The 22,522-nt window shown below is 54.3% G+C and overlaps 6 protein-coding genes and 1 non-coding gene across 7 annotated transcripts; 4 read left to right on the forward strand and 3 right to left on the reverse strand.

Annotated features, from left to right (window-relative positions):
* Window positions 1-1,614: 1,614 nt before the first annotated feature.
* On the forward strand, window positions 1,615-2,890 carry JDV02_003813 (Oryzin; the record flags this gene model as incomplete). Its single annotated transcript, XM_047984979.1, has 2 exons — window positions 1,615-1,905; window positions 1,967-2,890. The coding sequence occupies 2 exons, from the start codon at window positions 1,615-1,617 to the stop codon at window positions 2,888-2,890; spliced, it is 1,215 nt and encodes a 404-aa protein (XP_047840954.1).
* A 2,201-nt stretch (window positions 2,891-5,091) lies between these two features.
* JDV02_003814 (uncharacterized protein) lies at window positions 5,092-6,933 on the forward strand (the record flags this gene model as incomplete). The annotated part of the gene is made up of 3 exons (XM_047984980.1): window positions 5,092-5,796; window positions 5,848-6,234; window positions 6,298-6,933. 3 exons carry the CDS (start codon window positions 5,092-5,094, stop codon window positions 6,793-6,795), a joined length of 1,590 nt encoding a protein of 529 aa, XP_047840955.1. The 3' UTR covers window positions 6,796-6,933.
* Window positions 6,934-8,003: 1,070 nt separating this feature from the next.
* On the forward strand, window positions 8,004-10,924 carry JDV02_003815 (uncharacterized protein). Its single transcript, XM_047984981.1, has one exon. The coding sequence runs from the start codon at window positions 8,154-8,156 to the stop codon at window positions 9,891-9,893; it is 1,740 nt and encodes a 579-aa protein (XP_047840956.1). The 5' UTR covers window positions 8,004-8,153; the 3' UTR covers window positions 9,894-10,924.
* On the reverse strand, window positions 10,154-13,923 carry JDV02_003816 (uncharacterized protein; the record flags this gene model as incomplete). The annotated part of the gene is made up of 2 exons (XM_047984982.1): window positions 10,154-11,445; window positions 11,499-13,923. 2 exons carry the CDS (start codon window positions 13,921-13,923, stop codon window positions 10,154-10,156), a joined length of 3,717 nt encoding a protein of 1,238 aa, XP_047840957.1.
* A 1,250-nt stretch (window positions 13,924-15,173) lies between these two features.
* On the reverse strand, window positions 15,174-19,620 carry JDV02_003817 (uncharacterized protein; the record flags this gene model as incomplete). Its single annotated transcript, XM_047984983.1, has 3 exons — window positions 15,174-15,188; window positions 15,301-19,301; window positions 19,353-19,620. 3 exons carry the CDS (start codon window positions 19,618-19,620, stop codon window positions 15,174-15,176), a joined length of 4,284 nt encoding a protein of 1,427 aa, XP_047840958.1.
* Window positions 19,621-21,120: 1,500 nt separating this feature from the next.
* JDV02_003818 lies at window positions 21,121-21,219 on the forward strand. The gene has a single exon. It is a non-coding gene; the product is annotated as a tRNA-Ala (tRNA).
* Window positions 21,220-21,504: 285 nt separating this feature from the next.
* Window positions 21,505-22,157, reverse strand: JDV02_003819 (uncharacterized protein). The gene is made up of 2 exons (XM_047984984.1): window positions 21,828-22,157; window positions 21,505-21,748 (listed from the first exon to the last, which is right to left on the reverse strand). The coding sequence occupies exons 1-2, from the start codon at window positions 22,060-22,062 to the stop codon at window positions 21,564-21,566; spliced, it is 420 nt and encodes a 139-aa protein (XP_047840959.1). The 5' UTR covers window positions 22,063-22,157; the 3' UTR covers window positions 21,505-21,563.
* Window positions 22,158-22,522: the final 365 nt, after the last annotated feature.

The raw sequence follows: 22,522 nt of genomic DNA on the forward strand, positions 1-22,522 counted from the left end.
TTCGAGAGCTGCTTGGCGGTCGCTGTCATGTATCCAGTCGCCGTGGCCTAACGTGCACGTAAATAGAGTGTCCAAAGATGGTCAAGTCAAGCTTAGGTATAGCAGACAATAACGAGAAAAGGGGTGTCAGGGACGGCGGTGCCAGGGCCATATGCGCATGGTCTGATGCATGGCCTTGAAAAGAATGCATACCGCTATATAAAAAGCTGGAATCAAATGTGGCCTTCTCGTGATATTGCCTGATCCTAGGCTCATCCGAAACCGCTTGAAGGCACTGCTGCAGCGGGTCTTCGTGCAGAATGCCCCTACGGCCGGCCACAACCAGTTTGTTCAAGTAGGCCGAGCTCGAGCCCAATATTCCCAGGTCAATCCTTACGCTCGAGCGTGGCTGTATGATGCCTTCAGAAACGGCAGGCACAAGGGTCTTTCTGACGTTGCATGCAGCATGGGATGACATACAGGCACCAGACGTTTACTAGCCGAGAATCACATCTTATTGGTACTGGCTCTACATCCCTCCCTAAGCCCTGATGATTTCCCATGGTGAGGCTGTATACCTAGCGGCTGCTCCTTTCGGTAGCACCCGTGATATCCCACAATGCTCTCATATACTGCGTCCCTTTCGAGAACGGCCACCAACCTGAAACTTGTACCACGGACTACATCGGGTCGGGATAACCTGTTATAGCCAAACCTCATCATAATCAGGCACAATGCTATGGGTTATAACAAGACTGACTCAAGAGGTAATCGTTGCAGGGATCAAGGCGCACGAGTCTGTAGGCAGCCTCAGCATCCGCTTGTGCTTGGGCCATCGCCGCGTCATGGCGTGGTTCGGTGACGAGGCTGTGGCGTTGAGTAGCCTTATGGTCGGCTGAGAACATCCATGAGGCCGGGTCCAGGCGACATAGGAGATACCGTGAGGATAGGGCAGCAACCTTTGAAAAGGGGGAGTGTGGATGTCGAGATTCGAGCCATGGATTGGGCGATGCCAACATAGAACCTCATATTTGCCCGACATTTTGTAACAGCTCAATTTCAACGTAATATGAAGTTGAACTATGCGACGCGGCATCGCGCCCCCTCGCAGGTCCAGACATGACAGGGAGCGGTTCTTCGGTACGTCCTACTAACCAGGCTTGCACTTGATAGAGCTACTGAAGATCGACCTCGTTCAAGGCCGGTCCTGGTCTCGTCCGTCGGTCCTTCAATATCTTATAAATTGCCACGCCACTAAAACAGTTTAGAGTCTACGGTCATTTGGGCCTGAGTCCTAGAGCTGCCTAGAAGTTATGCACTTGGATGGCTTTAGCATTGAGGTCACACAGCCTCTGCGCATACGGGATCTTCAAGGCCTCCAGCCTTGTTAATCTAAGCTTGATTTACAGACTTGTCTATTCGGGGCAGCGACTCCGGAGCGGTGTCAAAGTTGCGGCCGTTACATGTAATGATCGTCCAAATACATGACCGAAGGTGAGGCTGTGGACAACTTCCACGCGTCGTGACGACTTGGCCAGAAGGCTTAAATACCGTAGTCATCCGTGATGAAGCTCACAATAATTCTGCAACTCAATTACAACTCACACACTTGACTATCAACTTCTTTTCGTCATCATGTTTCTCAAGGCCGTCATCGCCACCGCGATAGCTATCGCCCCGCTGTCTTCCGCCACGCCCGTCGATCGTGCCACTTCATCTAGGGTCATCGATGGGAGTTACATCATTAAGCTCAAGAAGAACGCCACCGCCGACTCCCACCTACAGTGGGTGAGCAGCATCCATGCTCGCAGCGCGGGAAGGGACATCTTCCCTGGCATTCAACGCGAGTATAACAGCCAGGCGTTCCGTGGCTACTGCGGCCACTTCGATCAAGATACTATTACCAAAATCAACAATAGCGCCGAGGTACACTTCCAGTATTGTGTTGCGCTGAATAGCGAGCGAGACTGACGTTAGAACCTCGCAGGTTGCTTATGTTGAGCAGGACCAGATCTGGTACCTCGAGGACCCCTTGGTGGAGCGGACGCTCACCACGCAGAACGAGCCACCATGGGGTCTGGCGGCTATTTCCCACCGTGAGCCGGGCGCTACCAAGTACGTGTACGACGAAGCGGCTGGCGAGGGCACCTTCGCCTACATTGTCGATAGTGGCATCCGGACCACGCATCAAGAATTCCAGGGCCGCGCCTCAACTGGCTGGACCGGCTATCCAGGGGACGAGTCGGACACGGTCGGCCACGGCACTCATGTTGCTGGCACTGTTGGCGGCGTGACCTTTGGCGTGGCCAAGAAGACGTCACTCATCGGCGTCAAGGTCTTCCAGGGAAAATCTGCCTCTACTTCTATCATGATAGCTGGTTTCGACTGGGCCGTCAACGATATCACATCAAAAGGCCGCCAGAATAAGGCCGCCATCAACCTATCCCTCGGCGGTCCCAAGTCGCAGGCTTGGAACGATGCCATCGAGACGGCCTTTAACCAGGGTGTATTAAGCATCGTCGCAGCCGGCAACGATAAGGTAGACGCGTCCGACGTCTCCCCAGCCTCTGCGCCGAACGCCGTCACTGTTGGAGCCGTCGACAGCAACTGGGAGGTTGTTACCAACTGGCCTCGCGGTCAGGGTTCCAACTACGGCCAGGTTCTGGATCTCTTTGCCCCCGGCGATAATATTATGTCGGCCAGCAACGTCGGTGACTCCGAGAGTAGGCTTGACTCCGGTACCTCGATGGCCTGTCCTCATGTCACCGGTATGGCTTTGTATGCCATGTCCGTGAACGGCGTCCAGGGCGCCAAAGCCGTTTCTGAGCATCTGCTCAAGAATGCGGGCCAGAATGTTGTCAAGGGACCCCTACGCGGATCACCGAACCTCATGGCCAACCTCGGCAACTAAACGGTGAGCAGTCATGGGCATGACGTGTCTTCATGTTGCCGGGTGCAGTCTGGTGGGGGCCTGCCTTGGCCCGTTGGTGTGGTTAGATATGGTCGGGAACTGTATTATAGACCAAGCGTTAGAAAACATTGCGACATTGTGAGCACGTTGCGGAACATTTGGCTTGTTTTATGCTTCCGAGTGACGTTTATAGCCCTGCCGACGATTGTGATCCTGGCCTGATCGCCCGTGGGACATGAGCCTTGGCTGTGTTCTGCCCACTTACGCTGGAAAGTCAGCGGTGAGGTATCGCATCACACCATCTTCGGTCCTATGCCCTCCAGTTCTTGTACATGACTTGCACGCAGAAACGCTGTACCCCTCCACATCGACTTTAATCTATGTCGATGTGGATGTGGCTACGAATTTTAAGCCCGTAACCAACCGTGCTTTGTTCTCGGCCGCCGCGCGTCCTCCGGCCCCCTGGCTCTCCAAGTGGGCCAGAGACATTCGTATTCGGGCGCCCTTTCGAAGACTGCAACAATCAAGTATACCTATATGCTACTGGACTAACTAGGGAGTTTTATTTTACAGGATAGGATATATACGTAGCAGAAAGTAGTTGTGCCTCATGGTCATTATAGACATATCCCCCCGTGATTCGAGCGCTGCATCGTGAATCTGACATATAGACACACCGCCATTTCATGCATAACATCAGCGTCACGGCAAGGAAAACTGTACAATCCTACGAATCATCAAGAGATTCAGAAAGGTACTAATGATAACTTCAGCCTTGATGACAGAAGATGCACAACTGCCTTCATGAGCCCAATCGCGGGTCTAACAAACCCTGTACTCGGTCTTAACATTCATCGGAACGAAACGAAGGTTTTGGGGCCGCTTGACGCGCGAGGCGCGACACAGCGTGGGGTCCGTATCGACAAGAAGACATCAACGACGAGAAGGATGAAAAACGCCTCGTCTTACGACACTGCCCGCCACGTCACTGTCCATTACATGTACCAGGATTGTGAGCACATATATAGACTAGTCATTGGGGGACCGCTAGGGGTCCAGGACTGGAAGCGACGTCTTGCACACGTGCAGCTTTCGCACCAAGTTTCCTCAGGATAGAAAGATCAGAGACTGCCCCAGGGATGTACGCAGGATGATCACGAGTCAAGTCGAACCAAATATCAAGCCGCCACACCCCACCCTCTGTTCTGTGTCCCAATCAAGCCAAACTGCCTAATCACCCGCCGCCGACATGCATGATACGTGTGACTTACGCATCAAAGCGTTTCGGACAAAAATAACCTGTGTATTATACCGAAATCATGGTATGCCCCCCAAGTTCGCCAATAACAACAAAGTCCATTGGACCGAATTTCTCCGTTGCATACCTTGGCGGTCTTTAGCCCGCACCCTTGTGAGACACTCTGGCCTGGAACATCATTGCATCTTTATAAAGGAGTGAAAGGTTGGGTGACGTGAGAAACCAGGCAACGCTTTATATTGCCACACTTTCAAGAACAGCACTGAAAAGCCGAGACCGCCCTTGCACCTCACGGAGCACTGCTAAGGATAAGTTGGCAGACTCTGTTGCAATGCGGTACACATTTGACCAACTATGCAAGCACCAACTATGCAGACGCTTGCTTGGAAGTAGCCGTGCTGCAGTTTTACAGTACATAGGTACTGTAATATTGTGCTAATATCTGCAGCAGCACCAGCCCTGATCCTTGACGCGAAGAGTTACCGGAACCTTCTCATTGCCTCCCTGTCTTCAATCCGAAGTGATCGACGCAATAGCTCGAGGCTCTGAAGCGAGTCATGGTCACCGTGAACGTCGCGGCGGACGGTGCCAGCCATCCAGATACCTACATGTAACGGCGCTTAGACACACGACTCAAACTTCCCATGAGGACAGTCACTGTACGGCTGCTGCACGGAAGATGGCCTTGCAACACGATCGGGTGATGTCGGGATTTATCGGCTATTACACGCCAGCACGAACACTGCTCGTGCTGAGGCAGCTCCGGCGATACTGGTAAAGTACCAGTTTGTTCCAAACACATATAAGGGATCGGCTCTCCGAGCTCAAGTCCCTTCATATCAAGTCGGTGATTGAAATTACTAACGAAACCACTTTTCCTACCATTACTCCTTCCAAACTACCGCAGGCATACTAGAATTCTCGTTGAAAGCCTCTTGTGACAATGTACGTCTACGTCGGAAAGCTTGACTGGCAGAAGTACGCACAGAATGAATGTATAACGCTCGTCTTTCATTCGGGTGTTGCCCTCCTGGATCCCGTTTCCCTTTACTGGCAGTGGACAATCGATGGTCAGGACGTTGTGAAGAAGAACCACATAGAGCATGCCTTGATTACCACCGTATCCAAGGCAACCAGCGACTACGTTATACGATTCGCCACCTACTACAGCTTTGAGGCAACAATTTCATCCGATTTTGCTTTTATTACTCTCACGATGTCGGATCCCAAAGGAACCACGTCAAAAGCCAGGCTCTCTCTGGAGTACGCGGACCTCAGCCGAATTCCATCAGCGCAGGTTTTCACGGGAAAGATCGCCTGGTCCGAATTTAGCGTCAATGAGATGGCCAGTCTTATTGTGCCTGGTGAGATAGGCAACGGCGAGCCGATTATCCTGAGCCATCAGTGGACCAAGGACGGCTCGGGGAATCCAAAAGTCAAACACGTCGTCAAGGGTACCATGAGAGACGTCGTTCCCGGCATCGGCAATAGCATAAGCGGTAAGTTTGACGATGGTTATTACAAGTACGACTTTCGACTCGGCACACCAGAGGTATGGCTTAGTATGACGGATCCATCTGGGGTAGCCGCACCAACCGGGCAGCATCAGCTTTGGCAGACTGACAGCAGGGATCTTGGTATCAAGAAGGTACAAAAGCCCCATCTACTGTGCTTCCTATCTGCTGCTTACATGGATAAGGCTTTGATCGTGCGCTTCAACACGGGCATGGATACCGGCATATTCAAGATCAAAGATATGCTACTCAAGCACCTGGGCTTCGCCGACAAGGACATCCAAATCTCTTACTTTGACATAGACCCGCCTAATGGGCCTAGAAAGGCCACGTTGTGGCAGGAACCTCCGACGGTGGCGAATTTCAAGGCACGATTCACCGAGCTCTGCAAAAGCGCACGCCCTGGCGACGTTCGATTCGTCTATATAGACGCGCACGGGACTACCTTTCCCGATGCTGAAAACTCTGGAGAAGTGGATGACAACGACGAGGGTTGGGTTCTTGCAGAAAACGATGATGGCACTCGGAAGGCAATACTCTCAGACGACTGGTTGGGACAAGCCATCCGTGAAGTACATTTCGACTGGTCGAGCACCCATCTTGGAAGACGAATTGCTGATCAAAGATTTCAATAGAATCTTGCCAAGGGAGCCAATCTCACGATCCTGACATCATCTTGCATGGGCGGCGGAATGCTCGACACACACAGAAAGACGCCAGGGATCCTCCTCGCTGGCTGTCATGAGACCCAGTTTAACGTCAAAGCGTTGAAGGGCATGGACCCGTGGATAATTGGTATAACAACCTGCATCAAGAACCACGTACGCCGCAAACGGGGCATGCCAACGTATGCGACGATTTATAGCGAGGCAAAGAACTTTATTCGCGCGCAGTTGGCCAACGGTCAGCTCGGCCCTCGGTACAAAGGTCCCAGCCCGAAGGAGTGGGAGCCCATACCCCGAAATGCAAACGACCATACTAGCAACCAAGATCCTCAGATGGTCTACGACAGCGGTTACATCGACCCCGATCAAGAGCGGTTCCTTTGCCCATTTGCAGCTTGGAACAGTGGGGAGGCGAACGGAGGACTTGCCCGCTTTCCGAAAGACGAGTATGCCCATAGTGAGCTCTAGTCATTGATTCAATAGTAATGACATTTGCGATTGAATTGGATCACGAACTCGGTGGCATGGATCATACCTGCGCGTATGCTATATATAACTAGCTTGGCTCGTGTGGGTCTCGACGGTGGCTCTCGGGTCTCGACCAAACATGAAGTCCACGAACATGGAGCTCGCTCAATCAGGCGCTCTCGTCCCTTTCCTGGGTTTGGCGTCATTTCTTCCTTCCTTCTCCACTGTTGGGATACTCGTTGCAGTTCCTCAGCTAGTTTTCAACACACTCAGTCGAGACCGTCACACTTTCTTCAAGCTCTCTTTTCCGTGCGCACCATTGGTTGTGATCAATGGCTCGAGGTCAAAGTTCCAAGAGGAGCATTCTGAGAGGACGAAGTTCGTGTCTTGCCTCCTCTGCGCCTCGCCGCTGCTGCCCTTTCCCCCATTCCGCCTCCGGAAGGCCCTTCGTGTGAGTGCCTCCCTCTCGGCGTCCCCATTAGCCCGAGCTCTCCCTCCTTTGCTCCTTGTTCCTTCTCAGTCGCGTGCTGTTCTAGGCCCTGTCCTCTGTTTTGACGTCCCCTCTCGCGGCTGCTTCCGCTTTGCTACTAGTGCCGCCAATTCCGTTTCCACTTGTGCTCTTCGCTGCATCAGACGGTGCCACTTGTCATTGATATCGGACATTCAAGGGTAATTATTGGGTGGATCGGGGATCGGAACCCATTGATTCAACGTGAGATTGCCATTACTTGACAATGTAAAGATAGCCCAGAATCCGCTTCCAGTCTCTAAGCCCATCCCAGCATCAAATCCAGTGTCGCACGACACGAATGCGGAGCTCGCTTATGACCGGGCGAAAGATGCCCTCTAAATCGGGCAAAGAAACTATCTCGGTCTATCTCATGGAGTGAACGCTGCACGTGATGAGACCATATAACTACTAGTTGCTGCCAGCTACTGTTTATGAGTGAGCGACTTGATCTTGACATCCAGTTTCGTCGATATCTCACCGGATCCCAGGTCCCACCCATGAGATGACAGTAAAATGTCGCAAGAACAACTAATTTGGCTTGCTAGGATCTTTCTGGGGAACGCCGGTCCTGCAGGGGTGTGGTGGGGTGGGCGCAGGCGTTGTCGAGCAAGTTGATTACCTGATTACTTGCTCAGTCCCTCGTTGCTCTCTAGTCAGATAGTCAGATACACGACACAAAAGGCTTCAAGAGTCCAAAGATGTCTCGGTACCATGACCTGGCCGATTTCCAGTCACCTTTGTCCCTTCACATGCATCCATCCCATACCTTCATGTTCTTTTCGCTCCCAACTCCGAGTTTCGCCTTGGTGTCTTCTCTCTTGCCCAGGTTCAAGCTCCTCACCGCATCATGGACCCGGTCCAGCACACAGCGGCACCAGGGCCGCCCGGCGGAGACGTCGAGAAGGACCAGGAAAAAGCAGTCCACGACCTGACAAGCGAGCTCGGATCTCCGGACGACATCCAAGTCCAACCCGGCGTCCAAAGAGTCGAAGCCATCGCTACCGTCTGGTCCCTTGCCTCTCTGATAGCCGCCTACATCCTCATCTGGATCGTCTACTTTGTCATGCTCATGACGCAGGCCTCCTCCAACGCACTCATTCCCTTCGTGACATCGGCCTTTCAGTCTCATTCTCTGACGCCGACGGTTACCATCCTCAGCAGCGTCTTCGGCGGGGTGTGTAATCTTACCGTCGCCAAGATCCTCGACATCTCCGGACGCCCGCAAGGTTACGCGCTCAGCCTCTTCATCACGACGATCGGGCTTGTCATGATGGCGGCGACGACGAAAGTGGAAATGTACGCCGCCGCACAGGTGTTCTGGCAGGTCGGCAACAACGCCCTTCTCTACAGCGTCAACATCTTGGTCGCGGATACGACTGGCCTGCGCAACCGTGGGCTGATGACGGCGTTGACAGCCTCGCCGAACATCATCACTACGTGGCTGGGGGGTCCCATCTCGGAAGCTTTCCTCAAAGGCCCTGGCTGGCAGTGGTGCTTTGGAACCCTGTCAATCATTGTCCCCGTCCTATGCTCCCCCCTGTTTGTCCTCCTCATGTGGAACTACCGCAAGGCCAAGGAGCAGGGCATCGTCAGGGCCGAAAAGAGCTCCAAGGGCATTGGAGAAACAGTCCTCTACTACGCCCGCGAGTTTGACGCCGTCGGCCTCCTTCTGCTGTCCGCCGGCCTTGCTCTGTTCCTCTTACCGTTCAACCTCTATACGCTACAGCCCCTGGGTTGGAAGTCCCCGCTCATCATCTCTCTCCTGGTCCTTGGCATCGCCCTCATTATCGCGTTCGCCCTGTGGGAACAATTTTTTGCGCCTGTCACGTTTATCCCTTTCTCTCTGCTAGTCGATCGCAACATGGTCGGCGCGTGCATCCTCGGAACCGTTCTCTTCATCAGCTACTTCTGCTGGTTCAGCCTCTTTAGCTCCTTTCTCCAGGTTGTCAATGACCTGACCGTCACCGAGGCCAGTTACGTTGTGCAGATCTACGGCCTCGGCGGCAGCCTATCTGCCATCGCTACTGGCGTCGCTATACGATATACCGGGCGTTACAAGACCGTCACGCTTGGAGCTATACCAATCTATGTCCTCTTCATGGGCCTCATGATTTACTTTCGTCATTCAGACATGAGCATCGGCTACATCATCATGTGCCAGATCTTCCTCTCTTTCGCGTCAGGGGTCATTATGATCACCCCCCAAATTGCGGCCATGTCCGCCGTGACTCATCAGCACATTGCTGCCGTCATGGCCATTCTGTCCATGTTCTCGTCTATCGGCGGCGCAATAGGTGCAACGGTTGCCGGTGCAATCTGGCAGTCCGTCTTCCCGGCCAAGCTTGTCGAATACCTGCCGGTAGAAGAGCAGGCGAACCTTCTCAGCATTGTCGGCATGCTCGAGGTCCAGCTCAGCTACCCTGTTGGAACACCCGCCCGGATTGCGATTCAACGTGCCTACTCTGATGCACAGGCAATGATGTTGACTGCCGGCACGGCTATCTGGGTTGTGGGTTTTGCTGCAGTGGCCATCTGGAGGAACACCGACGTTCGGGACACGAAGCAGGTCAAGGGGCATGTTATTTAGACCGTTCTGGGCTGTATTAAACCGTATCCTTTAATCAACTCACAACTCCACCACTGAAGCCTGACGCCCAACTTTGCCACAGACACCTCCCTCTGTGGACGGCGTCGGGTCGCGATCGCAATATCACGGAGCCCAAGATTACAAATTGCAAGGTGGCAAGCAAACACCAGGCGGGAAGGGGCAAAGCTAAACGCGCTCATTAATCCAAACACTGACTTGTATTCAACATTGGCTTCCCGCGGCCCCTTGACCATTGACCTCTACGAATCAAGGTCTTGGCTGGTGAGAAGCACTCCTTCCAACAGCCTGCCCAAATGGGTCTTCTCTATATCCCGACCCGATCGCAGGACCTGCGTCATCAATACCTTCAAGAACCGAACGGGACTTTCCCTGAATATGCTAGACGCGTCGCGACCTGGAGGGTGATCCTCTGGCTCGATGAACCCGTCTGGTCCGACCCGCCGCCCCCCGGACGTTGCCTCGTGTGCCAAGCACAAAAAGTCGCAGACACTCACATACTGGTCGTAGGAGTCGAAGTAGTGTTGTCCGGAAAACAGCATGAGTTCAATCCTGATACGCACCGGGATTGGGTGAAAGGGCACGGGGGCGGACGGTATCGTGTACAAATCCAAGTTGTCGAGTGGTCTGAGTACCTGGTTCGTCCGTGGGGCGAAAAGGTGCAGCGTCACTGCTTTCGACGCCCCAATCTCCGTCATCAGCTCGTTGGCCTCGAATGGGCTGAGAATGACAAAGGTCGTCTTGCGGTCGCTGAGAACCCATTGCACGGGCCGGACGTAGCTGTCCATGCAGAATCCGGCAGCTGGTGTTGGAATGACGGTTCTCTCAAAGTCTTTGGTGACCAGCAGTGCTTGAGGGAAGTGGTCGAGATCTAGGTGCGCCGATGCACTTGTTCGCCTGAAGACATCAAAAGCCAATGCAAAGGCCTCGTCTCTTGTTCCTTCATCGATAATACCGGTCTGGACGAACTTGCGCACGGCGTTATGGACAGCATGCTTTGCGGGGTTAGCAGGACGAGGCCGTTCGAGTTGTCGCTCCTGTTCAATCTCTGGCGCGAGCTCGCGCTCCTGCTCCTCCTGCAGTCTGCTCGAGGAAATCTCCGTTTCTCCGTAAAGCTCGCATCTTTGTACGACTTGGTCGAGAATGGCTTGGTCGGTGGGGGCCTCGGTGGCTTCTGATATGCGGCTACGGTCCGCGTGATTTGGGCGATACCGTACTTCAAGACTCTGAGCCTCGTCCTCCAGGAAATCCTTCGCCGTGTCACCATGAACCAGGAGCCCCCCATCCTCGCGCTCAATAGTCTCCCAGAGACTTTTGTTTCGCGCAAAGGTTTTGCCTTGAGTCGCCCATAAGGGTATTGACCGGCTGGTGTCGGCCCAGGTGCCTTGGATGGCCCATTCCAGTACGTTTCCCACGGTGATCGGTCCGTCTTTGGCGGCGGCGGCGGCCATGTCCCTCATCTTGGTCTCGATCTCTTCCGGTACACAGAACACGACGGATTGGCCGAAGCCAAGTTTGCGCATGCGCATGCAGGCTGTTACCAGTCAGTCAACAAGGTTCAAAGACGCGCAGGCATCAGCGACTAACCTTGAATAAGACGGTCCTTTGTCAGGTCCGCACCTAGAGTGACCGCAGCTCGGTAGTCAGAGGGTAGGCGGAGGTCGATTCCCCTTGTGTGCGCCTCGTCGAGGAAGACGACGCAGCGACCCAAGCGTCCCCCAAACGGCGAGACGGCCAGCAGCTCCACCTGCCCACGGCGATCCAAGACACAAATATGGTCATCGTTATTGCAGTAGACGACGGCTTCAATGTCGTCGCGGCCATCCGTAGCCTTCAACCATTCGTGCGCAAACTGCTCGTTTGTCATGTCGAGCACCAGAGCACCAACGTCTAAGACGACCCGAACCTCGGGGCTCATCTTCACTATGAGCTGCAACAGTGCTTGCCCTCTGCAGATGCCCGGTAGGCCTTCTTCGCACAGAGACGCCACGGAATTTTCCGGACGTAAAAGGTGCTCCAGAACCAAAGCGTTGGTATGCTTTTGGCTGGGTAGTTCGAGTTGTACGATCGGCGTGGGGAGGACATGCTGGGAATCGTTGGTCCCACTGAAGCCGGTCAGGGGCTGCTGTCGAGGAGTCGCGAGGTCCCAGCCGCTGGCCGACAGTTTGTGAGGGAATTCTTTCATCTCCAGCGGGAAAACGAAATGGGAGAGAAAGTAATCGACGGCACCTTTTGAGCGCCTGAAGGAAGGGAATACATCCCTGAAGCACTGCTCCCGGTCGCGAAGATTGATGCTCCTGGGGTGATGGAACGACTCACGAAGGCCGTCACTAGTCGCGACCCATGCCTTGTACTCCAAGTCCACCTGGTCTGATCGGAGGAGAAGATCCAGGGACATGGTCAGGTCTTCGTCGCCCAAGCCGCCGTAATAGTACGACAGGCAAGTCAGGCAGACGACGACATCCGGGTGGCTGAACTCGGAGCGAAGGCTCGGACTGTCTTTGGCACGGTAGGGAACCGCCAGTCTTGTGCTGGGCTTCCGTGCCGGATCAAGCCCGTAGTTGACACGCCATCGCTTTTGGCCGAATACAAATCTCAGGATCCCTCCAGCGAAGAGCCCGCGGAGAAAAAGGACGTTGTTCTTGAATCGCGTCCAAAATGGACCGCTTTCCACTTCCGTAGTAGTCTTGACTGGGGGGTTGGGATTCATGATGTAGTCTTGGATCCTGGATCTCATGTCCTCGCTCTGTCGTGCAATTGGAAAGTTCTGGAAGCCTAGTTCGCAGATTTCGGCAACGCTCCGGAGAAGGATGCCATCACCAGCTGCGCTGCTGAGGAATCGTGTAAGCGGGAAGGAAGCTCGCGATTCCTCATCAAACTCCAGTCCTTGCGCAGACTCAGCCTTGGCCCGACGCGCGTACTTGACGATGATGCCCAGAACCAGCTGAATGACCGCCCATCGCTCTGGGCCGTGTTCGACCGTGCGTTGGTCGCCGATGGTGTAGACGAGCTCAAATTTTGTTGAGAAGTTCTCGTCGCTCTCGTCGACAATGTCTCGTGCTCCAAGGTTGAGCAATTTGAGCAGATGCCACAACGTTCTGGCCAAACCTTTTTCTCCCCGAATTGCCGTCTCCACGGCGAGGAGTTGAAATGACAGCACATGCTCGGGCTGCACGACCATGACACCACCGTCGGATACGCAACGCTGATACATCTTGGTGAGAGCATGTACCTGCAGCACGTCAAGCTTGACGGACCGGGAGAATGGCATCCGATATATGCGCCTGTTCATGAGGCCCCCGAGTTTGGACACCAAGACATCCAGCATCTGGCGTGACTGCGGTTTTGCAACGACGACCCTAACGAGCTGTGAGCCATTGGCAAGGGCTGCGGCGATGATAGGCACAATGACGGAGGATTTTCCCTCCCCCATGTTGAGTTGCATGACGGCACTACGGCCTCGTGGTGGTTCTCGCATAGCTGCTGCGATTCCCGCTTGGGTTCTCCGAATTCTGATGTTCCCTTCGATCTCGAGAAGCAACGAGTCAGGATACTCTTCGGGGTCCCAGCCTCGCGGTTGGAGCCCGGTGAGCTCCTTGTCAAAGTCCAGTCTGTTGTTCTTTGCCGTATAAAGACGCTCGACTGCTTGCAGGTCGCAGATGTTTGCACCAAGTGAAACGATCGCCGTCTTCCACTCGGCGGGTATCGCTCGCCAGTGCAGCCGGCCCAATAACGCTAACAGGCCTCTCCTCGATAAATCAGGCCAGACTTGAGTCTGAGCAGCCACCTCCCAGGACGTATGCGCTTGTGTTTTGGGAGACGGGCTTTGGTTGCCCAGGAGTAAGGTGGCACGAAGCTGGCGCAGGAGATCTGCACATCGCTTGCGATGCAGCTCAACAAGGTCCTCGAGTTTTGAACTGTCCAGGTTGTCGTAAATGACTTTCTGCTCCATGCTCATGTTGCGGGTCTGCAGGCATGAGACGCTCTCATCGAGCCGGTCAAGATACTGCATTTCGTGTCGATAAGTTGCCTTGGCCCTTAGACATTTGCTGAGTCGCTCAAGTCCACCGTTCTGTGAGGCCTCCCGCGCCACGGAGGTTGGGGGTTCGCGGTCGAACAAAACATCCTCGGACAATGGGATGGGACATGGAGCCACACTCTCCATAATGCTTGGTAGGTCGATGTGAAAGCAAGCCGCAGGAGGCGCGAGAGATGCCCGACTCGGGCTCTGAAGCGAAACATCCACTTCAATGACGTCGGCTTCGTTGAGTATCCTGCACACACAGCCAAGATATTGAAAGAAGCTCAAGTTGTGGAACCATGCTTGGGTATGCCGAATTATGGCGGTGTTGGCGTCCGCCACTCGGAAGGAGGTCGTGTTGATAGCCGTCGTTTCTGGCGTCTCGCAGGGCCACTGATGCTGAATGGACGCCTCTGCTTCGTTCGCTTCCCTCTTTACTCTTGCTTCGTATTTTTTGCGATGCCGACGTACAGCGGCTTGCTTGCTTTCGGAAGGTTCGGGGGCAGCGGTTGCTTCTGCACTGGACATGAAACCTCGCTCTGCCTGCCTGATGGATTCGTTGATTAGGGCAGCTTGGTATTTGTAGCCTTTCGCGAGAGAGTAGGACCGTTCCGATGGAATATTAACATGACGCATTGCAGGGAGCGCAGCGAATGCCAGTAGAGCTTGAAGGCACGACGAATCCGCATCTCTGGCAAAGGCAAGCGTGGTAAGCCAACACGTCAGCTGGGTTGATCCGCACCCATGCTGAGTTTTCGCCAGCATGTGGTGGAGGCTGCACCACAATGGCGGAATAAAGGATGAGCGTGGTTCGAGCAAACCCGCGCGATATTGAATCTCGGCTGTTGGCAGTGGTTGAGCTCCGAGCGTAGGCTCAGAGCGGAGCGTAAGAAACTTGTAGAAGGCTGTTTCTGTGTAAGGTGACCCATTTGGAAGCAGGACGCCGCGACCTCGACGCATTGCGGATCCAAAGCGAATGGCACGCCGCATTCTCTGGTGCATCTTTTGTGGCTCTTGCGGTTTCCTTTCGTAATTGCGATCCGGAAGAGTATGCATCCCGTCCCTTTTCTGTCCCCGGACGAATAAAGAGCGGGAGCAGCTTCTCAGCACGAGGTCGTCGTCTCCCCTCCTAAGATCCGCTTTAGGAACTGGGGTTTGCTGAAAACATTGCATTACTTTGGCATCATCATAAAGCTTCTGGCACGTTATTGCGAATTCTTCCGCCTGGGCGATAGGAGACATCACATTGTTCCAGGCTGCAACGTGCATCAGGCGCGCATGCTCGGGATAGAAAGAGCGCGACGGGGAGAGGCGAGCGATTCGCTCTAGGAGCGCAGCTTCCGCTTTTCCGATGTCCAAAGACGCCACCCCGGCGGAGCTCAGGATGCTCAAAGCCTGAGAAGTTCCCATGGTGCCGGTGAAGGGGTCCGGAAGGAAGCCAGATGTCAGGGCGTGAAGTTCCGCAATGAAAAGCAGCGATTTGAGGCTGCCGTTTCCCCGGAGCGCTCCAAGATGTTGGTCCAAGTAGTACGACTGGACAGACGTGGTGTCGCAGCCGATGGTGACCACTGGGTGTGACTGTATCTTGTCGTCGAGTGTGGCCAAGGACATGCTCGGTCTGCCGTCCGGGATCAGAACTAAGCGTGAGTGCAGGGGCCCATCGGTGCGACAGAGTACGAGTTTGCTCTCAAGCCCAATAAGCGCGTCGATGCCTTGGTTCCGGTCGATGCGCATTCCGTGATATTGGCGCGACTGAATGCTATCGGACTGGGGAGCCACAGAGAAATCTAGGTTCAATCGTGGAACATGAACATTCAGGACCTCGGACTGCTCATTGAACAGAATGGTCAGGCCCCAACTCTTCTCGATCGGTTCCAGAATATTTGCCAGCACTCTGCCCGTGCCGCTGTCGGGGAAAACCAGCCGGACATTGGCGTTGTCACGAACCCTCCATTTAGAGTCGGTGCGCAACATTGTCCAGCTCGATTCATGCTCGTCCCAAAGGTGACCATGAGGCCATAGTGAAATGCTTGAATTGGCGACGTCATACCAGTGGAAAAACCCGTCCACGAGCTGCGAAGGAAGACTCCCGCGAAAGATTCGTCGTGGTACCAGCTCCCACGCTTGTCCATCCTTGACAGCATGAACGATGAGGTCACTTCCCGTTTCAGCCATTCTGAAATGGAGCTCAAACCCGTGAAACAACTTGCTGGCTGTGAACGACATTTTTGGGTTTACGCTCGGCATCGCCTCGAACGCGGCGTGACCAAAGAGCTCCGTGTACATTGCGTGGCGTTCATACTCGGCGGGAAGTCGACCTCTGGGCGACCCATTGACCAGTAACTCGCCTGTCACCAAATTGAGATGAACACAAACCTTTGCGTCACTTCCGTCAATGTCCGCAGCTTGGGTGTCAATCCAGACAGTATTGACGGTTCGCCATGGACATTCTCTCGCACGTTGGAAATTGTTCCAAGACGCTCTGATGGCTCGATCAAACCCTGTGGCGCTGCTCTCCATAGGGACGGCGATTTGTGTGAGCCGGTGACATCGCCAGACCAGATATTGACACCGGAAGCCGAGATGAAACTGGGCCAGGTTGTTGTCATCGACGGTAAACTTGGTCTCGCGTAAAGTGATGAGGCTTTCCCAATAGTATCGCGCTGTATCCGGGTTGCGCAAGAGTGATACCAGGTACTCCTCCTCAACATCAAACGATAGCATGCAGACGAGGGCAGCTTCGTGAGTCCGCTGAAATAGATCGAGGCGCGTCTTAGAGTCCTGAGAGGTGATAGCTTTTTGTCGCAGCGTACGTTGCCATCCGCAGCCCACTTCGCGGCTTCGGGCGAGGAAGTCCAGGAACCCGCCAGACAGGCTGCTGCAGCCGAGTGACAACAGCCGAGCGGCCAGTAGAGTCAGCGTGGCGAGACCGAGGCGCGATTCCCAGCTTTCCTTGATTCTTTTCAGGGAGTTGTTCAAGTTGGCAAGGCATTGGCGAACAAATTGCGCGTCTCCAAGCCGTCCATGTGTCGCTCTTCTCCAGGTGGCGGACACCGGCCCGCACTGCTCAATGACTTGCCACACGTACGCCAGGGTCTCAACTTTGTTAAGATCGATAGAGGGCATGGCCAACTGCGTCAAGATGTTGAGCCACACAATGAGTCTCCCCTGGGGCAGTGTGGCTAGAGCTTTGAACTCGTCGATCGTCAGGTGCAAAGGGCATGTGTTCTGGGCAGAGATGACACGATTGGGCAAGGCTCCATCGGGGTTGTCCCACGGTCTCGACAGGAAGCATTGCAGGGACCGAGACGGGCCACGCAGCTGTATCGTGCAGACGTCGGAGATGTACCGCGACGGCTTGGGCCGTGATAAAGATCTTCCAGTCGAACCGTTCAGCAACATCCACCTTGGGCCCGTGTCTAGGCAGACGTTACTCTCGTCGGCGGTGCGGACAAATTGTTGCTTGCGGTGAGTGTTTGCGTGAGGTTTTGCCTCGGAAAACAGTTTCACCATGACGCTTGATGAATGTGGCTGGAAATGTTGCCTCAACTCGCTGTAATTTTGCAGCCGGCAGGTATATTCCGGCGTCTGGTCGCAAGATTCAAACTGCAAAACCGTCTGCAACACGAAGAGTGTGCAGTCCCTCCACGCGCCCAACGACCGTGGGACCCTAAGCTCAAATACCACGGCTTGGGCCAACGATTTCTCACGAGGCAAAGGCCACTCGTGTGCCCGTATCTTCAATGCCCTGGCCTCCCGTTCGAGAACACACCTGGAGCAAAACCGGTCGTGAACAAGTCGCTCATCACCAAGCGTGTCGGTGGTGGCCCGATATGTGCAGGCTGAGCGCCTGACGTCGTCCATCATCTGCTTATATTTGGCCTGGAGGCGCTGCAACTCTTCACACTTGGCTTCTCTCGCGTTCTGGGCGGCTTCCTCAATCCGTCGCAGTAGGTCTTGGTGACTTGGTGACGAAGAGAAGAACCGGACACCAAAGTCATCACATCCACCATGGTCGAACAGAATGGAGCGACGGAATGTCGCACGTCGCTTTCGCTCGTATAGATACCTTTCCGCTGCTAACAGCCTCTTCATGTCGCGAGCCAGCTTCAGTAAGAGCGATCCGAATGGCTGAAAGGGGATCTCGGGTTCGTAGTCCTTGATTAAAGGGCAGAGCTTGATAGCAGCCTTGTCGCATGCAACCCAGAGCTCCACGATGGTCAAAAACATTCGTGAAAGGGCCTCTGGGCGTCCCTTGTATGCGTCCAAAGCCACGGCATGGTATGCCTCGATTGTGTCACGGAGATCAGCGCTGGTGCTGCTGTGGCCTCCATGCTTGGCAAGCCAAGAGTCGAGGTGTGCTTCGACCCAATCTTCGAAAGAAGCTATGTTGTACAGGGCGTACGGTCCCGATTGTACCTCACTGAAGCGAGAGAGACGGGGGAGCGTGTCCCCCCTTAGTGACCACATGTCTGGAGACGGAGGAACAAATGTTGTTGCAGCTCTGGATGCTCTGGTCGCGATGCTCTCTAGATAGTCATCCAGCGGGGGAATCTGGGAGGTGAGATCCGAAATCGTCCTTGGCAGGTCAAATTTGGGAATGTCGAGGACTTTTTTATTCCGTAAAATCGTGTCTCGCCAGCGCTGATGGAGAGTCTCGTTCGCGCGTCCAACCGCCACGGCCACGGCGACCAGCCAGGGCTCTTTCTGGGTGTCGAGCTTCAGCAGGCGTCGGCCGATCTTGGCGTTGATGACAGCGAGCTCGTCGGACTGCATCGCCGAATCGAGACATCGCTCCAGGACTCGTGACATGAAGAAGATCATGAATCGTTTGTATAGGCCATGGCATCCGGGGTCTTGGGCCGGAGAGAGAGCCTGCTGCAGAACAACCCTGAGAAGCAGCCAGACCGGAGAGCGGCGCCATGGCAGCTTATTGCCATCGCTCCACATGACTTCTTCCCGGGTATTTTTCCAAAAGCCCGAGGAGGCCTCGTCTTGTGAGCCGCCAAGACTGATTAGGATGGCTACCAGCAGGCTCTTGACGATGAAGGGCTCGGCCGTGTCTCGCTCCTCCACCTGCCTGGCGTTTGCTTTGGTTATCCGGGGCTGCATCTCGCTGACGATCTCACGGCTCATTGTCGTCAACGTGGTGGCCATGGTTTTCTGAAAGTCTCCGCGATTGAACACATCTTGAGGAACGGTGACCACATCTTCTGGAAAGTATCTCCGCAGCCGGCCGGACGTGCTGTAGACAGCCTCGTTTGGAGGTGATAGTTCAAAAACCTCGAAACGAATACCAGACGAAGTTGATCGAATAATCACACCCGCGTTTTGGGCGACAACGTGTACGGGAATAGTCACACCTGCGACTGGACACTGATTAGACCTGTGTCGACGCAAGGGAATGATGCTGTGCTTACCTTTGAGGGCTTGAGCCGCTTCATGTAAACACTTTTCTAAAGCCGGCTCCAAGATTTCACCCGTCTCCGTCCGAGTCTCCTGGAAGTTGCGTATGCTACCAATTGCCGCCTTTATGCAATCAAAATCATCCGTGTCGGTTCGATGATCCCGGAACGTGCTCAGGGCCGACAGTATCAGTTCGATCAAAGCCGGCACCCAGCAGCCGTCGTCTTCGCCGGAGGGCAGCTTTGGCGGAAGGAAAACATGATGGACGATGCTTTGCAGCATGGACCTTGTGATGCGCGATACAGGTGCCATCACGACATGGCGTATCGAATTTCCTGAGTTCGTTGGTAGGTGCTGTCAAAGAGGATTCAGCAAAGCGCCTTGGTCCGGCTAAACCTCAGAGAACGTCGATCAAATGCGAATATGAAGGGCTAGGGGAGCCAAGATGAAGAAGGAAGATGTGCGGCTGAGCCAGTTGTCGATGTCAGTTGGTGTGCGTCGCTGTTGGTATTGACCACCGTCAAACCTCGACAGAATGACAGATGCGAGATTTGATAGAGGCAGATGGTGTTTTGACTCGAGTTCCAGTGCACCTTCGGAGGGCCTCAGGCCAACCCTCGTGAGTGTTTGCTTGGGATTGGACATGGTATCGGACGGAAGTTGAGGACAAACGGAATAAGGGCCAGGGCTCTGCCGGTTTCAATGTCGAGGTGTGTTCCAGGTGCCTCGTCCCGTGCCGCTCTCGAGTTTTACTGTCTGTATTATTACAAGTACGTATACTGTAAAGTCATGCCACTGCTGCCGCCGCCCGACGGCTTTTGACACATGCTATATTGCCCGATATGGCTCACCGACATTGTTATGCGAGTGTGCCTTCCTTGTGAATTCAAAGAGTAGTGCTGGCCGCATATACGTTCCTTCCACGTTTGCTTTTTTCTTCAAATATGCGCGTTGGCCAACGGCGGCAACTACGCACATGGAACGGAAGGTGCCAGGGAGATATGCGAGGCCCACCTCTCGGAGTGTCGTTCATGAAAAGCCGTCATGGTGAGCAGAGACCAGCCTCCGGACGAAAGAGTAGTGTATCTGGCCCTGAAAATTATTTTTGCATGGGACAGAATGCCGAGAGTCGCCAGAACAGGGCCATACGCAAACTCGTCACATGCAAGAAGCACAACAAACAGGAAGACGTCGCAGACCTGATTCGGGAACATGACATCGATAAACAAGCTTCGGCGCGAGATACAAGCCGCTACTGAGGGGCTGCAAAGAAACAGACAGTTTTTTCGCTCGAGGTTCGAGGACACGCTCAAGGGTTTAGCCGCACAGCGCAAGGAGCTGCAAGTATTGGAAGACAATGCCATTGCGTAATTGGAGAGAGAGGACAGAGAGTACCAGATCCTAGCCGGGAAAAACGTTGATGAGACAATCGCACCTTCTGAGGCTTCAATCTCAACAGCTGTGGAAAGAGGCGCGAACAGCATGACCAGTGCCGATGGTGCCGATGGCGCCGATGGGGACGAGAATGGTGACGATATGGAGGAGCCTGAAGGTCCTGGGGAGCATGACTCTAACGCCAACGAGGCTGGTGACAGCTTATCCTAAGAAGCCTTCGTTTCTCTTCTCCTTTGAATCCAAACGTTCCCATCCCCGTTTTGGGCGAGTGAGTGGAAGATTTGAGAGCGTCAAGTGGGACGTGGTTGGTGGAGGCGAGGTTGTGGAGCCAGACTTGCTTGACACAGCGAATAAAGAAAAATAACGCAACACGTTTCAACAATCACAGGGCGGATGGTTTAGTGGTATAATTCTCCCTTAGCATCTTCATTCCTAATGAAGCGCCACATCTGGGAGAGGTCCGGGGTTCGATTCCCCGTTCGTCCAGTGTTCGGTTCTTCGGAACCTTCTCTTTTGTCGCTGACCACGGCGATCGTTTTTTCTCTTCGTCGCTTGCATCATTGCGTTGATTGACGTCGCGGTCAAGCATTGTTTTCCTTCTTTTTTTCTCTTTTCTGAATATCTGATACAGTCTTGTGGAATTGAATAAGAAAACATGACCTGAGAGGCCTGCTCGATTTCGTTCTTTCGGCCATAGATGCCCAGATAGGCACTTGCGAGGCCCAACATGAAGACTCGCAGCAGTACGATGGGACCCAAATCGATTGTATGTGCTGCTATTCTGCTTGCCTACATGTACAAGTGGCGCCATCCCTCTGCGACCTAATAGCTCAGAGTACGAGTGCCCCGAGAGCCACCACGATGGGCCCGCTGACAACATGAAATCCAAGGCTGGCAGCTCCCGCCGTGGCAGTCGCGGAAGGCGAAGCGGTCCCCCGCGTACCAGAAGGGCTGCTCGTTCCGCCGCCGCTTCCGCTTTGCGAGCAAAGCCTCTGCGTAGCGGGAATGACCTCGTCTGCAGTACGTGTTAGTCACTGCTTCAATGTTGCGAAGCGCTTGCACATTGGGGAGTCAACGGAGCCTCGGGCACGTACTCAGCGCGACACTCTGGCCGCATTCCCTGAGGACGCATCCTACATTGTCAGAGTCGCGCCGGATGGCGTCGACACTCCGGCAGATGCAAGCAAAGTCATCCGTGGCGCACTTGGTGTTCTTCTTGATGGACGCGTCAATGCACGGTAGGGCGCACTTGGGTATGTCGCTGCGTGACTGGGCAGCCACCATGGGGGCCAAGATGGCGGCGAGGACGGCGGCGGCGGATGGCTTCATGGCTTTCTGTGGAAGCGGTTTTGCAAAACGCGAGAATGTCTCGTCAAGTCGTATGACGCGCGTTTTAGGGGTCGCCGAGGGCTGGAGAAATACGCAAGGGTGCGTCTTTCATTTATAGAAGATGAACGCGACAATACGACCAGACGTACGGCAAACTTGTGTAGTAGATGAACAAAACGCAAACCCCGTGCTCCGACGCCAAGATCCTTGGAACAAAACGACAGTGTGTGATGGACATGTCCGAGTCAAGGAGCTGCCGCGCAGTTCCGTCTGGTGTACGCAGCGCGTAGCTTGGCGGCCTCACGTTGATGAAGCGGTGATGCGGCGATCGTCTTGGCGCCACGCACGCAAACACAATCTGCAAGAGATGGCCCAATGTGCTAGAGCCGCAATCCCTGTTCCGTGGAGGTGGCGGCTTCTTTTTTGGGCGACAGTCGTGGCGGTGCATGACTCGGGGGCT

This window comes from Purpureocillium takamizusanense, chromosome 3 (genome assembly GCF_022605165.1).
Source record: "Purpureocillium takamizusanense chromosome 3, complete sequence".
In the NCBI taxonomy this organism is placed as follows: Eukaryota; Fungi; Ascomycota; class Sordariomycetes; order Hypocreales; family Ophiocordycipitaceae; genus Purpureocillium; species Purpureocillium takamizusanense.